This window comes from Choloepus didactylus, chromosome 2 (assembly GCF_015220235.1).
Source record: "Choloepus didactylus isolate mChoDid1 chromosome 2, mChoDid1.pri, whole genome shotgun sequence".
Taxonomy (NCBI): domain Eukaryota; kingdom Metazoa; phylum Chordata; class Mammalia; order Pilosa; family Megalonychidae; genus Choloepus; species Choloepus didactylus.
The window spans coordinates 218677314-218691792 of record NC_051308.1 but is presented as its reverse complement, the minus strand read 5'-3'; the positions used below and the strand labels follow the sequence as shown (position 1 = coordinate 218691792).

General features: G+C 51.5%; 1 protein-coding gene across 1 annotated transcript in view; it reads right to left on the bottom strand.

Moving 5' to 3' along the window:
* Positions 1 to 1201: 1201 nt before the first annotated feature.
* NKAIN1 (sodium/potassium transporting ATPase interacting 1) overlaps positions 1202 to 14479 on the bottom strand; it is a 41744-nt gene continuing 28466 nt past the window's right edge. Inside the window, 7 exon segments of the mRNA XM_037817894.1 lie at positions 1202 to 1333; positions 1485 to 1567; positions 2121 to 2181; positions 2878 to 3075; positions 4375 to 4404; positions 4406 to 4456; positions 6603 to 6740. Coding sequence (XP_037673822.1) covers positions 1325 to 1333; positions 1485 to 1567; positions 2121 to 2181; positions 2878 to 3075; positions 4375 to 4404; positions 4406 to 4456; positions 6603 to 6740 — 570 coding nt within the window. The 3' untranslated portion in view covers positions 1202 to 1324.

The window sequence follows — 14479 nt, the reverse complement described above, 5'->3', positions numbered from 1 at the left end:
TGAGCCACCTGCCTGGGGACAGTGCACAGAACACAGGGTCCTCAGTGGGGGCAGTGGAGGGAGGTAGGGAGAATGAGTTCATGCCTCTACTCTTCTCCAAGGAATGATGGGGGTGCTGGCCCTCCCAATCTCTCCCATGACCCACACCCCTATTCTGCCCCTTCAGGGCTCCTTCTCGGCTTGTTAGAGATGGCCTCTGAACACTGGAGAGTGGCAGATGCTGGTGATCTGTACACACTGGTGACTGGGCCACACTGACTAGACCTCTTTCATTCAGGAACCGCTGGTCTTTCAACTGGTGAAGTTGCTGACGGGCTAGGGGATCATGGGTGCAGCAGATCCAGCCTCAAGGTCCCAGAAGTTAGTGGGGGGTGGTTGAGCCGTGGCCCCCTTGTACTGGAGGAGTGAGTGAGAGGTTTGCTAAGGGTGGACAGAGGGTGAGCCTCGGAAGGCTTCCTTGTGAGGCAGACTGAATTCAGGGCTCTGGGCTCCATCCGTCTGGTTCCCGACAAGAGAACAGGTATATTGCTTTAAGAGAGACATTGGCAAGGGTGATGGGGTGAAAATGTGCCAGTTCTCAAGGATCCAAGCTGGAAGAGGGCTTGGAAATGGAACTCAGACCAGCCTCTGGTTTTTGGAGTCTGACACTACAGAAAGTGCAGTGTGTTTCAAGGCCTGGCTCTACCAAAAGCCTAGCTGTGTGGCCTCAAGCAAATCACGCCACATCTTGGGCCACAGTTTCCACAGCTGCAAAATGGAAATTATAATCCTAGCCTGGCCCAGGGCATTGAGTCAAAGGGGAAGGCTGCTACGGAATTGGTAATCGGAGGTGGGGAGATGCGGCCCACAGGGGGCAAGGGTTCTGCGAGATGTCACACAGTCAGTGATGGAGCTGCAATTAGAACCCAGGACTCCTGCTCCCAGTTCGCGGTATCTCTGCCCAGGGCTGATGTGTGGTGGGATGAGGTGAGTCTGTCTGTCTAGTTGTCTCTGAACAGGGGACAGTGGTGGGTGAAGGGTGAAACAGAGACGCTGGAGGAGAAGGAAAGGAGGCCTCAGCGCACGCCAAGTCTGATATAAAAAAAATACAAACCCCGCGATCCACCCTCCCCCGCCCAGCCCCGCCCCTGAAGTCCGGGCCGTGAAGGGCGAAATCCAAGGCTGCAGGTCCTGCTTAGGCTGCAGACCCAGGTCGAGCCGGCGCAGGCTGCAGTTGGTCCGCGAGCCACCAGGGGGCGCGCCTGCCCATCTTGGCCCGATCTGGCCGCAGGGGCTGTCAGTTCAGCCGCCGAGGGAGCAGCGCCGGGGTGGCGCAGGGCAGAAGCTACCCCGACCTGGAGGAAACAAAGGCAGGTTAGGGAAGCGAACCCCGAAAGAATGCGGGCGGAGGCATACGGCTGTCCTGCCCCTCCATCTTCCCCTTCTTTCCCCACCACACTAACGCCCAGTCTCCCAACCACACCCTGCTCCGCGCCATGACTCACCGTGTACAGAGGCTGCAGTTGTAAATGCGACGTCTTCTGGGGCGCCTGGTAACCATAGGAGTCAAAACCACCGATGAAGTCAACTGTAGGGGTCGGGGAGGGGGAGATTAGGGTGTGCCGGTAGGGGGGTGAGTTAAAGGGGATAGGTCTGAAAGGAAAGAGTTTGAGGGGTAGGAAGCAGAGCCAGAGAAGCCGGGGGGAGAGGGGGCCGTGAGGAACAGACCCCAGGCAGGGCCTTGGGGGCGGGGCGGGGCCTGTTAAGTGTCTGGACGCGGGGAGCCAGGCCCAGATTGTTTCAAGACCCTGAGAGGGTAAGCCTGAAGAGCAGGGCGATCAAGGTAGAAGGCTCTAGGGAGCCGGGCTGGGGACACTTAAGGGGCAGGACTCCCTGGCGGGAGGTGGGATGAGATCGGAAGACTGAGCGGGGCCAGGCAGAGGTGGGGTTTGTGGAGCCCCTCCAATGGGCAGGGCCTAAGTGGGGCGAGTATGGGGGCGGTGCTAGGGCCATGGACTGGGCTGGCTATGCGGACCCCCACACCCCTCCCGCCGTCCGGTGTGGGTCTCTGTCCAGGGTGCTGAAGGCTCGGGGTGATGCGTTGCCAGGCCTCCCCATTTCCCTAGTGGAGTCGTACTCACAGCTGTCCTCCTCCTCCAAGAACACTTTGCTCACGTAGCAGGCAAACACGAAGCCGAACAGCTGGAGGAGGGAGTGGTGCATGAGAGAGGGAAAGAGGAGAGGGAATCTCTCTTCTCCCCTGTTTGCCCCAGCTTGGAGGTCAGGAAGAAGGCAAACTCACAACAACTGCAAGTTAAATGACTGTGCCTTAAAGTCAAACATACCTGGTTCCATTCTCTGTTCTGAGAGGGAGACTTTGGACAAGTCATTACTTTATTTCTTTGAGCCTCAGTTTTTCCAGTTGGATGTCGGCAAAACCGTACTAGGTGTTTATGTGCAAAGTGCCTAGAAGAGAGCTGACTCTTCTAGAAATGGGACCCTATTCACTAGTTTGGAGCTATTTCTGGGTCTTAGGCACTTTACCAGCACTCTCTTACTTTATTCTTACAACTCTATGAGGTGGTTATTGTCATTCCTCTCTATGAATAAGAAAGCAAGCTTGGATAGGGCAAGTGACTTGCCCAAGGTCATGTAGCAGGTCTACTGGAGATTCAAGCCCAGGCAGGACCAAATGACTCATGGTCAGATGTCTCATCCTATTCATTAGACTGGCTCACTCCCTGCATGGGGGCTGGGGCAAGGGTGAAGGGAGGTGATACAAGACATGGAACAGGCCCAGGCAGGCCAGAAGACTTAGGACCATCACCTCCTACCAAGGCTAGAAAAAAGGGCTGGGATGGGGGAGTGTGTGTGGGGTGACAGGACAGGAAAACTCACTGCCAGGAAGATCTGCAGGGCACTGCTGAGTGCCTCGATGTAAGGATAGTCAAGCAGGCAGCCGGTGACAGAGATGACATGGTGGTCCTCCAGGGCCAGGCGGGAGTTCAAGACAGGTGTCACCAGGCAGCCGGGCCCATTCTCCATCCACCAGGAGCGGTGCAGGGACGTGTTGAAGGTCATGATGAAATCCCGGTCCTGGGGGCAGAGGGGCCTGGGATACTGAGCCGGGAGGAGAGGGAGATACTCCCCAGGCCTCAGGGAACCTTATATAAGGCCTACTTCACACCTGGACTGAAGGTTACGGAGGGAATCTGCATCTGCAAGTCCACAATTGGCCAATAGGTGGCGCTTGAAGACCGTGTAGACCTTACTCTTCCATCAATGAGCTGGAAGGGGCTGGTGCTGACCCACAGAAGCCCAGGAATTTCAGGGGCTAGAAGGGACACTAACAGTGACCTGGGTCCAATTCCCCACTTATTGGTGAACTCCTCAATACAGGCCCCTTCTCTGCCTATTCAGCCTCTTTACTGCTCTCCCTGTGTGTGATCCTGGGCAAACCTCTCTTTAGTCCTTGTTCTCCTCATTTGTTAAATGGAAAATAGACTGGCCTAGATCAGAAGTTCTTAAACAGGGGTAGGCATCCACATATTTATCGAGCCATTCATTCATTATGGTGGCCAACAAATACTCATTTGAGTGCTTACTAGGTGCCAAGCACTTAGATGCATGATCTTCTTTCATTTCCTTAGCAACCACATGAAGTTAAGGTTGCAATTATCTCCACTTAATAGATGAGGAAACTGAAGCTCAGAGAGGTGAAGCTACTTGTCCAGGGTCATACAGCAAAGAAATGCTGGAGGTGGGATTTGAATCTAGCAGTGTGCAACTACAAAGCCAGTCTTATTCACAAAATTTTACCTTAGCTGAAAATGAACGTTGAGCCCCTCTGGCTCTTCTCCAAGGTAAATGCTCTCACTTCCTTTGATAATTAGTTCTGCATATAGCATTGTTCCCTCAATTCTTCCTGAACAAACTCTAATTAGTCTCCTTCCCTTTTGAAAAATAATGATCAGAACTGGACCCAACTCTCTGTGGTCTAAGCATAGAAAGTGCCAGTGTACCTCCCTTGCTCTGAACACTCTATTTTTATTAATGGGGCCTAAAAGTCACTTTCTGGGACAACATATACTATTGGTTTCTACTGAATTTGTGATCAACTGGGACTCCCCAGTCTATCTCCACATTGACTACTCTTTGGCCTTATCTGCTCCATCTTTTTGTTTGTTTGTTTGTTTTCCATCTTTTGTTTCTGAGAAGTGTGGAGGAAGCCAGAAACAAAATGTGGGGGACTGGGGAGCACAGATTATTTGGGTGTATAGAAGGAGGTCTCTCTAAGATATGATGCCCTAGACCCATGTCACACCAGGCACGCTCAGAGAAGGGAATGGGAAAGGTCAGGGCTCTGTCTATAGCACTTGCTAGGCTGAGGCTTACCTGGGACAGCTGTCCAACCTCCAGGTAGAAAGCAGATGATAAACGCATTCCAGCCAACCCAGAGCACCAACCAGGCTGCATACTGGGGAAAGCAGAGAGGAGGAATCAGGGTGAGGGTCTGGGGGCATGGGGATGGGGTGTATCAGTGGAGACGGAGCTCAAGCACTGAGGGGAGCTTTATAGGGGAGCACTTTATGGTTTACAAATCATTTTTACATCCAAAATTCAGTCCTTACAACAGCCCTGCAAAGTAGTCACTGTCCTTCTTCAGAGATAACTGATTTTAAGGCCCAGAGAGGAGATTGAAGTTGTTCAAGATCACACAATTAGGAAGAGGCAGAGCGGCACTTTTAAACCCCAGTCCTCGGATTGTTAATTCTATCCCACACTTCAGAGAACAAACCCACTAGACTAGTAGTCTCTGGAATGTCTGCAATCACGTGGGGAGTTTATTAAAAATGCAGGTTCTTGGGTCTCAACTCCAGAACTACTGATTGTTGAATCATTAGGGATGGGAACGCTTGGGAGCTTTTTTACACATTCCCTGGGGGCTTGTTGATCTTGGATGACCCTCTTTATAAACATGCTCCCAGGCAGTAAACCACTTGAGGGCAATGACCTGGCTTCGCCCCATTTCACCAGTGCAACGGCAGTGCCCAGCACAGAGCAGGCACTCGGTGGAGTCACAACTAAAGGAAAGTGGCTTACAGGAAGGGATGCAGGTTAGACTCACAGCCTGTAATTGGAAGTGGATGTCAGAAGACCTGAGGCAGAGGATTGGAATTTTTCGAGGGGTGGGAGGGTGAGGGCCCCAGATGGAAAGGGGGGAGCCCAGCCTGGATTCCTGTTGCTCTCACTTTGGGACTCCACCCCTTCCCTTCTTGCTCTGTAAACCACACCTGCCTGAGTGACACGGGTCAATCTGCAGCTCCAGCAACCCTTCCGCCTGGCTGGAGGGAGAGGGCTGGGTGGGAGGCTGTGGGAGCAGCATCCTTATGGCAGTGCCATGACCTTGGCCCCCAGTTCTCCCACCTCCTGGATGTGGCCGCTTCTGTGGAGAACAGCACCCCTCCCACGGCCAAAGAGCTAGAAGAGGGAGGAGGTTAAAGTAGGTCTGGGAGCTGGTTATTTCCACCTAAGTTCATAAGCCTGCAATTTCAGTGGCTGCCACTTGGCAGGCAGTGGTGCTTTCAGGGAGGCCTGGGGCTTTTCTGAGAACTAGAGAGAGGATTTTCTTATCTCAGGTGAGAGGGAGCTTTGGAAGCCTTGTTCACCTGCCCCTGGGAGCCGGCCATGGGAGGGGGAGAAGCCCTGGAATGAGTGTGGGTGGGCTTGGTGGCAGCATGGCGTGTGTGCTATGACTGGAGGGATCAGGCATTTATGTAGTAAATCCACTGAAAAGCCTTTTCCCTCAAGAGAGACATGTGGATAGGTCACTGAGAAATAGCATGGGACAAAGGGGAGTCTAGCTTAAAACAGGCATTGACCGAGACCATCAGGGAGCAGGGCTTAGATGAGGAAGAAGGGTGGTGGTGGTGGGGAGCTGGGGACACAGTCCGACTCCTGGGCCTGGAGTGCAGGTGGGCGCTAGCCTCAGAGCCACACCAGCCACTCTGGAACAGATCTCCAATGAGCATCACCAGCAGGGGTCAAATCATGGCAACCAGCAGACAAGATGCTTCTGAGAAACTGAACAAGATGAGGCCCCTCCCTCCCTCAGCCCTCGCAGGGCCCACTGAGGCAGCATGGTGACTTGGTGGGAGCCTCCACTCTGGATCTGGGGCTCTAATTCTGGCTCTGCCACCTATTAGCTGTGTGGCCTTAGGAAGCCTTGTAACCTTTCTGTGCCTCAGTTTCCTCATCTGGAAAATGGAGATGGTAAGATGTAGCTCAGAGGGCTGTCATCAAGATGCAATAACGCATTTGTGACTCTGAGCAGTGTGCCTGGCACGTGGTAGGCACTCACTAAATGATATCACTTGTTAATGTTTGGATTGTTTCCTTAGGAAGTTCTTTAGGAGAAATACCAACCTTGTCTCCACTGAACAGAGATGCATTGGGATTTGGGCTTCTGCTGTACCAGCAGGGCTGGAGCCGAGACAGAGCAGGGGTCTGGGGTCCCGGGAGGGGGGGCGGTTCTGGCTGAAGGACAAGGAAGTGTGGGCAGGGCAGAGAGAGGCAGGCTTGGGGAGAGGAGGGGAGCCAGAGAGGAGCCGGGTGAGCCGTACCAGAATGAGGTACCGGGAGCGGTACTGCACGGTGCCAAAGATGCCCAGGATGACGGCCATGATGTGTAGGAAGTTGGCTAGGATGGGGGCCCACTGGTAGCCCAGGAAGTCGAAGATCTGCCGCTCCAGTGCAGCCACCTGTGGGGAGAGAGCAGGCTGAGGCCACAATCACCCCCTAAAAGGACAGGGACTCTTCCTTGACCCTGTGGAGTAGGTGACACCAGTTACCATGGTGATGAACAACTGTGGTCTGATTGGTACACAAGTCTCAAGGCCATACCAGCCCCTCATTACAAAGGCATGATGGGAAGTGAGGGTAAGTCTGGGGGAGGGCAGTAGAGATGATCCTTGATCACCTGCTTTAAGGGAGGATGAAGGACGGTGCCAGCCAGGGTTCAGAACACCTGCCTCCTGCCCAAGTTCCTGCACCTTCCCAGGTGGAGCTCGGTGGCAACGGGTGCCAGGATCCAGCCCCCTCTCCAGGGCCCAGGCAAGGGCCAAGCCATGGCCCGGGAGGGCACCAGGGAAGCCCCTATGTCTGAGTCTCCCTTTCCAAGGACGCCCTATCTACACCTATCTAGAGGTTGCTTTTGGCCACAAATTCTTCCAGGACCCATGGACCACAGAGAAAAGGGATTTTCTTCACTCCCCTTCCCTGAGGGAGCTGGAGTAGATTGCAAAATTGGCCTCTAATTTTTCCTCTCCCTGTATCCGTGCTCTATGCAGTGTCTCCCACACTACCTCCATGCTTGGCCACGTGACTTGTAATTGCCCAATGGGACTTCAGCAACACAATGCAAGCCAAGGCTTGGAAATGTGGTTGCATTGGAGCTTGCCCACTTGCTTCACTTGTAACACATAGACCACCCTGTGAAGGAGCCGAGAGGCCAAGGGGAGGAGAACTGAGGGCACCCCAGCTGGCAGCCCTTCAACTATCAACATCCAAGTGGGGAGTCACCCTGGATTGTTCAGCTCCTAACTGACACGCCTGCTGACTACAGACAACAGGGAGACCCCAGGCCAGAGGGAATCTCCCAGTTGGCTCACAGAATCATGAGCCAATTAAATGGTTGTTTTAAACTCCTCAATTTTGGAGTGATTTGTTATGCAGCAGAAACTGACTGATACAGGAATCAGTCAATACCCTCCTCCCAGCAGCTGGGTCCGATCTTTCAGCTGATGCATTTAGGAACAAAGATGCCAAGATACCTATTGTTTGACTGTTCAACACCCCTCCTTCTGCTGCCGGAATCCAGCTGTTGTTAGAGAACTACCTTGTTGCTTGATGGAGCTGACCTCACTTCTAGTTTCTGGGGTGGGTGTGAGACCCAGGACTAGCCAAATTAACCCAGGATCGTGATGGTGCAGGGAAAGGCATTCACCCCATATCCCCCGCCAAGAGAGTTGCTCTGGATTGTTCTGGAGTAACTGGGAGAGAGATGCTATCTGCCAGCATATCTAAGTGGGTGTGTTGTCAGCTTGGAGTTGCTAGTGGCTATCTCTGTCACCTCCAGGGGACAGCCTACCTGAGGTGGTAGCCACACTTGAGGGACAGAGAGAGAATGAGGGAGCCAGTGTGCACAAGCAAGGGAAGTGTCTTGATGGCATCATTTTAGGTCCTGAATCTAGCCATAACTTAAAGCTCATTCTCTTTCCTTTGAAACCTCTGATTTCTATCACTTGCAAACCAGGAGTCTTAACTAAAATAGAAGGAGAGAGAAGAGAGTCTGGCTGGGGAGGGAGAGAGAAAATTCTGATAAAATGAGTAGATACCAGAAGCCTTTTTCCTAACAGGGAGGGCAGGAGAAAAGAGTTGATTTGCCAAGCAGATGGCAAAGCTTGGCAGACACCAAAGAAGCTGCAGGCTTGGGAAGGGGTTGTTAAGGGAGCCTGGTGGTGCCAGGTCCAACCCTGGCAATGACCCACTTGGCACCAGCCTGCTTCTTGCTAGTGGCTCCCCTCCCAGGGCTACGCGGATTGTGAAGAGCTTTCCAAGTTCATCTCTCACTGGATACTCCTTGCCAGAAAGGCAGGGCTGGGATAATTACCTTGTTTTGAAGAGAACACACAGCTTCAGAGAGGGGAAGTGACTTGCCCAAGGTCACACAGCAGGTTGGTGGCAGAGCCAGGCAGCCATCCTGTCTTTCTCTGCCACCTGTCTCATCTTGGCAAGAGACATACCATCCTTCCCATTTGGCACTGGTCAGGGAGTCAAGAGGTGCAGGTTCTGATGGAGGATCTGCGGCTGACTCCTGGGTGTCCTTCGACAGGCCACCTTCCCCCCGGGTCTTGGGCTCATCTTCTGTACACACAGGGCACTGGACTAGGTGAACCGTAAAGCCCCCTCCAGGTGTGACTTCAATGGTCTGCCGACCCTCGGGGAGGAGCTCCCCAGGTTTGCCCAGGGCCCACTGCCATGCTGATCCCACTTCTGAAAGCTCCTCCCCAACTTCTATTCATCCCTCTTACTTCTGGCTCTGCCAGGCCATAAAGCCAAGGGATCCCAGGTAGTTCGGTGTCCAGCTTGATGCTCTTGGTTCAGCTGGCACCTGGTCCTAGCGAAGGAGGTCCCCATGAGAGGATGGATGGAGGGGGAGGCTGTGACAGAGATGCCCAGGCTTGGGGGGCCTGGGGAGATGCCCACCCGATCCGTGACATTACCAACCCACCCCACCCCAGCCTCTGCTCAGAACCCCTGTGTCCTCCAGGATCTCAATGATAGAGTGAGCAGCACGGGATAGTTTTAAAAAGAAAACGAAGCTTTGAAGTCACTCAAATTCCAGCTTAGCAATGTGAATTGGAGCAAGTCCACTTCCCTCTCTGAGCTTATTTCTGCAACCATAAATAGGGAAGAAAATCCCTCCCCTGAGAAGTTGTTGTGAGGACATGGTGATATCACATAACTAGTGGACAATTAGATTTGATAAATGGTGGCTAATTAATAGAAGACAGAGTCTAAGCTTCTTGGTTTGGCATTGAAGGCTCGGCAAGATCTGGCTCAATCCTTTTCTCTCTGTCAGCTCCTGCCCCAGGTAGCTGACACAACACTTGAAATCTCACCTTCCTTTCCTTTTTTCCAAGTCTCCTCGGTCTACAAAGGGCAGATCACTCCCCCCCTGTCCTAGAAAGACCTCCCTGAGTGCTCTGGTCCAAAGGGAAGTCTCCTTTCACCGAACATGGACCTCTGGCTGTTCTAGACTCTCTCAGGAGTTGTCCAGCCTCCCTCCAGCCACCCAGCCAACAATCATTCACCCATTCCTCCCCACCCTTCCCCTTATCCATTCATCCAACATCCATTCATCCAACATCCATCCAGCCAACGTCTGCATCATTTATTTATTCATAGAATGTTTAGTCTGTGTGAGACTGTGCTGGTCACTTGGGTGCAGAAGTGAGTAAGCCGTGGTCCCTCTGGGAACTCAGAGTCTGCTGGAAGAGATGGGTGGGAGGCTGCAGTTACAAACCCAAGTAGTCAATGCTACAACCCAGGCCTGGATGATGCCGCCTCCCCCTCCAATGGGCCTGCAGAGATAGATTTAACTGTATTTTTTTCTTAAAACTGAAATTCAGTGTGTTAAAAAAAAAAAGAAAGAAATTCAGCATCTTATAAATAATCTGAATTTTTAAGTTACTGTTATTTTCAACTAGAAAACCAAGTCAAACATCCCAGAACTTCCATTTGTGCAGCAGTGACATGCAGCTAATTAACAATCAGAACAACAAAATAGGAGAAACGTCTTCCCCATCTGGTTGCACTAGCTTAGAAATGATAATCTGAGGGCTGTGCTGATTGTAAATCACAACTGGCTTTGGTGTGTCTTTGTTGTGTTGCTGGGAGGAATGGTGTGAAGGCAACAGTAACCTTCATGTGACTAAAGAGAAAACCACCTTCGGAGATAACTGTACCTGCTCACAGCCTGCAAGCCAGGTCCGGCTACCTGCCTGACCCGGGATTCTGGAATCTCCAGTGGGTAAGTGCTGCAGCCTCCTGCCTGACTTCCCAGCTTCCAGCCTCCCCCTGGCAGAGAAGGGTGCTTCTTCCTAAATAAAAATCTCATTGGGCCATTTTAATAACTACAATCAGCAACTACCATGCAGTTCAATTCAATTCTGACTCTAACTCCACGGAGTTAGCAGATGCCGCTGGATAAAGGCCAGCCCTCTACCAAATTGCCCTTCATACTCCGGTTGCAAGGTTCGGGGGCGCAGGCTGCCTGCACTTCTGACCAACTGGCTACAAATTTTGGGGGTTCCCTCAGGTTTGAAAATTCACTAGAACTCCCCAGAACTCACTGAAAGTGCTATGCTTACTATTATAGTCGTATTATAGTGACATGATACAAATAAGCAAAAGCCCAAAAGGAGACACATAGTGACTGAGAAATTACGAATCAACAATAAAGAGGATGACTGAATCACTACATATAGAGCCCCTTTCTTACTTTATAGTATATTGTAGAATAGCCAAAAGAAAGTACTTGGAATTACTGAAAGCCACTGAATTGTAACCCAGATGTCTTGATCTTTGATAATGATTGTATAACCACATAACCTTTATCTTGTGATTGTAAAAACCTCTAACAGGCTCCTCTTGTACCCCTTATCCTGTTTTACAACATTAGAGTTTTATGATCACAAAGATAACCCTCTAATACTTATTAATGAAGGAACTTGAGTCAGCCCAGAACTAACTGCTGACTACAGTGTTTATACTTACTATTGTAATTTTTTTTTCTCTTAGTTCTAGCTTAGTCCCACTTCTTTACATGGGACTATAGCTGTTTATACTTGTTATTGTAATGGTTACTTTAGCTTAACTCCACTCCTTTACATTTTGTAAACTGTAGTTGTTTATAGTTGTTATTGTCATGGTAACCACTCCACCTCCCCTTGTTTCAATCCATAAAAACCCTAAATTCCTTAGACTGGTGGAGACAGAGTTTAGGCTTACACGTCATCTCTTCTCCTTGATTCACATAGTAATAAACTCATTCTGGCTTTGAAACCCTGGTGTCATAGATTGGCTGTTATGCACCTGAGGCAGAGAACCTGGTTTGATCGGAATCAATGGGGCAAGGTCTGGGAGGGTCTCAAATGCAAGCGTCCGTGTCCTCTCCACTAGAGTCAGAATATGTCCCTCCCAGCGTAGCAATGTGTCTTATCAATTGTGGAAGCTCACTTGAGCTTCCAGTGTCCAGAGTTTCTATGGGGTTCCCTTGTGTAGGCATGACTGGTGGAATCAATGCCCATGTGGTTGAGCTCCAGCTGCAGCCCCCTGTCTCCCGGAGGACAGGAGGTGACAGCCCTGACCTGGCTCAACCCCAGACCCTCTTATCACATGGTTAGTCTTCCTGGTGTTCCCAGCTACCACCACAAGGCCACAGGGTGGTCCTGGGCTTACCATGAACAATGAAAGACAGAGGAAATTCCAAAGACTTAGAAGTTAATTTTCTAGGAGCCAGGGCAATGGTCAGACTTCTTTTTGGAGGCCAAAGTCATCACTTTATAGTCAACTCTGTCATGAATGCAGCCTAGAGGATTTGGGGAAGGCCTACAGCTTCTGGGCCTGTCAGTACCCCAGCCCACGCAGACCCCAGCCACATAGGGTGAATCTCCTGACTGTTAATCCCAGGGACCACCCTCCTCAGAGGGTGACAGAGATGACAGCAAGTCACTCAAGCTTCACAGCCCTAACTGTAGAGACCCAAAGTCCTGCATTCCTGCCCATCAGTTCTCCACCCTGGATCTCCACAGTCCTTCGTGATGCTTTCCCCAGACCAGCCTCACTCCAATCCCCCATAATGCCCCTCCAAACCAGCAAGTGCCCCTATGTCCTCAGCTCCTTCCCTGAGGGGTCTCTTTGGCTATTCTACATGTTGCACCCAAGGATGCTGCTTTCCCTGCAGCCCTCTCAAGTGAATCTGCTGCTCTTCCTTCATCCCATGTTCCTCAGGTCCTCTGGGTCTCTAAGCTGCTTGCAGAGCTGTATAACCCTGTGTCCCTAGGCTCAGGCCCTGTTATGCCACCTTCTTCATGGCTGCCCTTGTCATCTACTGGCCACAGGTCGTACTCCTTCTTTGAAAATGAGTTTGGGCCCTGCATCATTTTGGTTGACTTTGCCTTCTGGGGGCCACTTCATCCAGCACCTTGACCTTTCAGTCTCTCAAACTCCTCTTCCATGACCTTCTCCTCCATACTTCCTAATCCACAGCCACCTCTTGAACTGTGTCATCATCACTGGTAACTACCCTGCCTCCAAATTTACCATTTCAACAGGTCCCTCTCTGACCACCCCAGCTTATGCCCTTCCATGATGACTGGTCTGGTCGAGTCATCAGGTCTCCCAGACCCTCTCCCCTCTCCCATTCTTTAGCGCTCTCCTCTCTTTGTATCCCAACTCATCCTGTTAGGGTTCTATGATCCCTTACTGCAAAATCAGCTTTGCCCATGGCCAAACTCCCTTGCTCCTCTGCTTTTGCATTACATCTGTCTCCATTCACATCTGGATGAACTCAATTGCTTTTTTTCTTGGTGCCAGCAAAGGAGCCAAGCACTGCTGGAGAAAGTCACTGCATGGGGCAAGCTGCATCCATCACAGTCACAGACATGGACTTCAAGGGGGTCCCTGCTATTATCCCACAATCTGATGAAGTTTCTCTGGTGAACTCACTCCCTCTGATAACTTTCAGAACTTCCCACTGGCCTCAACCTTCCTGGGACCTCCTTCACTCTCACTCCCAGCAATTGCTTCTCTCCCTTCTGCCCACTCTACTTGAGGCGCAATCCCTCCGCCCACCTAAGGCCAATCCCTCCGCTGCATTCTGGAACCCATCTCCTGACTTCTCAGGAGCCCACACCATCCTCATCCTTCTCTCCTGTAAATGTGATTTCTCCCTGTCCCTGGTATGCTTCCTGCTGGCTCCTAAAAACCACCCTCAAGTCTCTTCCCTCAAACGCCTCCAGTGAATGCCTGATCTCTCACAACCAATACTGTTCAGTCTCCGTGCCCTCCCCTGCACTCACTGCCCTGCCCACTGCAGTGCGGCTTTCTGCCTGGCCACTGGTTTCTGCTGAGGTGAGTCTCAGTTCTCATCACCCTCACCTCTCCTGACCTCAACTGCCTGCTCTCCTGCTGGGGACACGCTCTTCCCTGGTTTCTGCACCGTGGCCCTCAACCAGGGGCAGGGCAGTTGAGCAGGTGGCGAAAGTCCACAGCCTGGGTTAGAGACCTGCTGCTCTGGGTGATTACACATCTCTGGGCAAGTCACTTAACCTCCCTGTGCCTCAGTTTTCCTTGACAACAAAAAGGAGGGGATTCACAGTACCTCCCTCACAGGACTGGGAGGAGGCAGTTATTATGTAAAATTATATATACCTCTGCAGAACTCCCGGCTGCCCACCCCCCAGCCCCTGCTCTACTTTTCCTATGACACTCAGCATCGACTAACATAATATCCACTCCTCATGTACCATGGGTCTCAGGCATTAGAAGGCAAGCTCCCAGAGGCCATGGATTTCCGCCTGTGCTGTCCACTGCTGCATTGTTCATGGCAAGGGCAGTGTCTGGCACATTACAGGTACTCAAAATTAAACCCATGCTCTGTCTTCCCTGGCCACTCCTCTGATCCTAGTGCAGCTCACTGTCCTTTGGCAGCGCCTTAAGGCCACATCCCAGTCCCTTTCCAAAATCCACTCATCCCAGGCAATGCATCCTAAGGAACTTGACTACCTGCTCATATTTCGGCCTCCCCTTTTAACCAGATGCCCACTGCATGGCTCATATTGGATGTTGTGAACTCAATATACCCAAACCTGGCCATTTCCGGTGTTTTGGACCCCATGACTTGTCCAGCTGCATGAGTTAGAAAACCTCAACT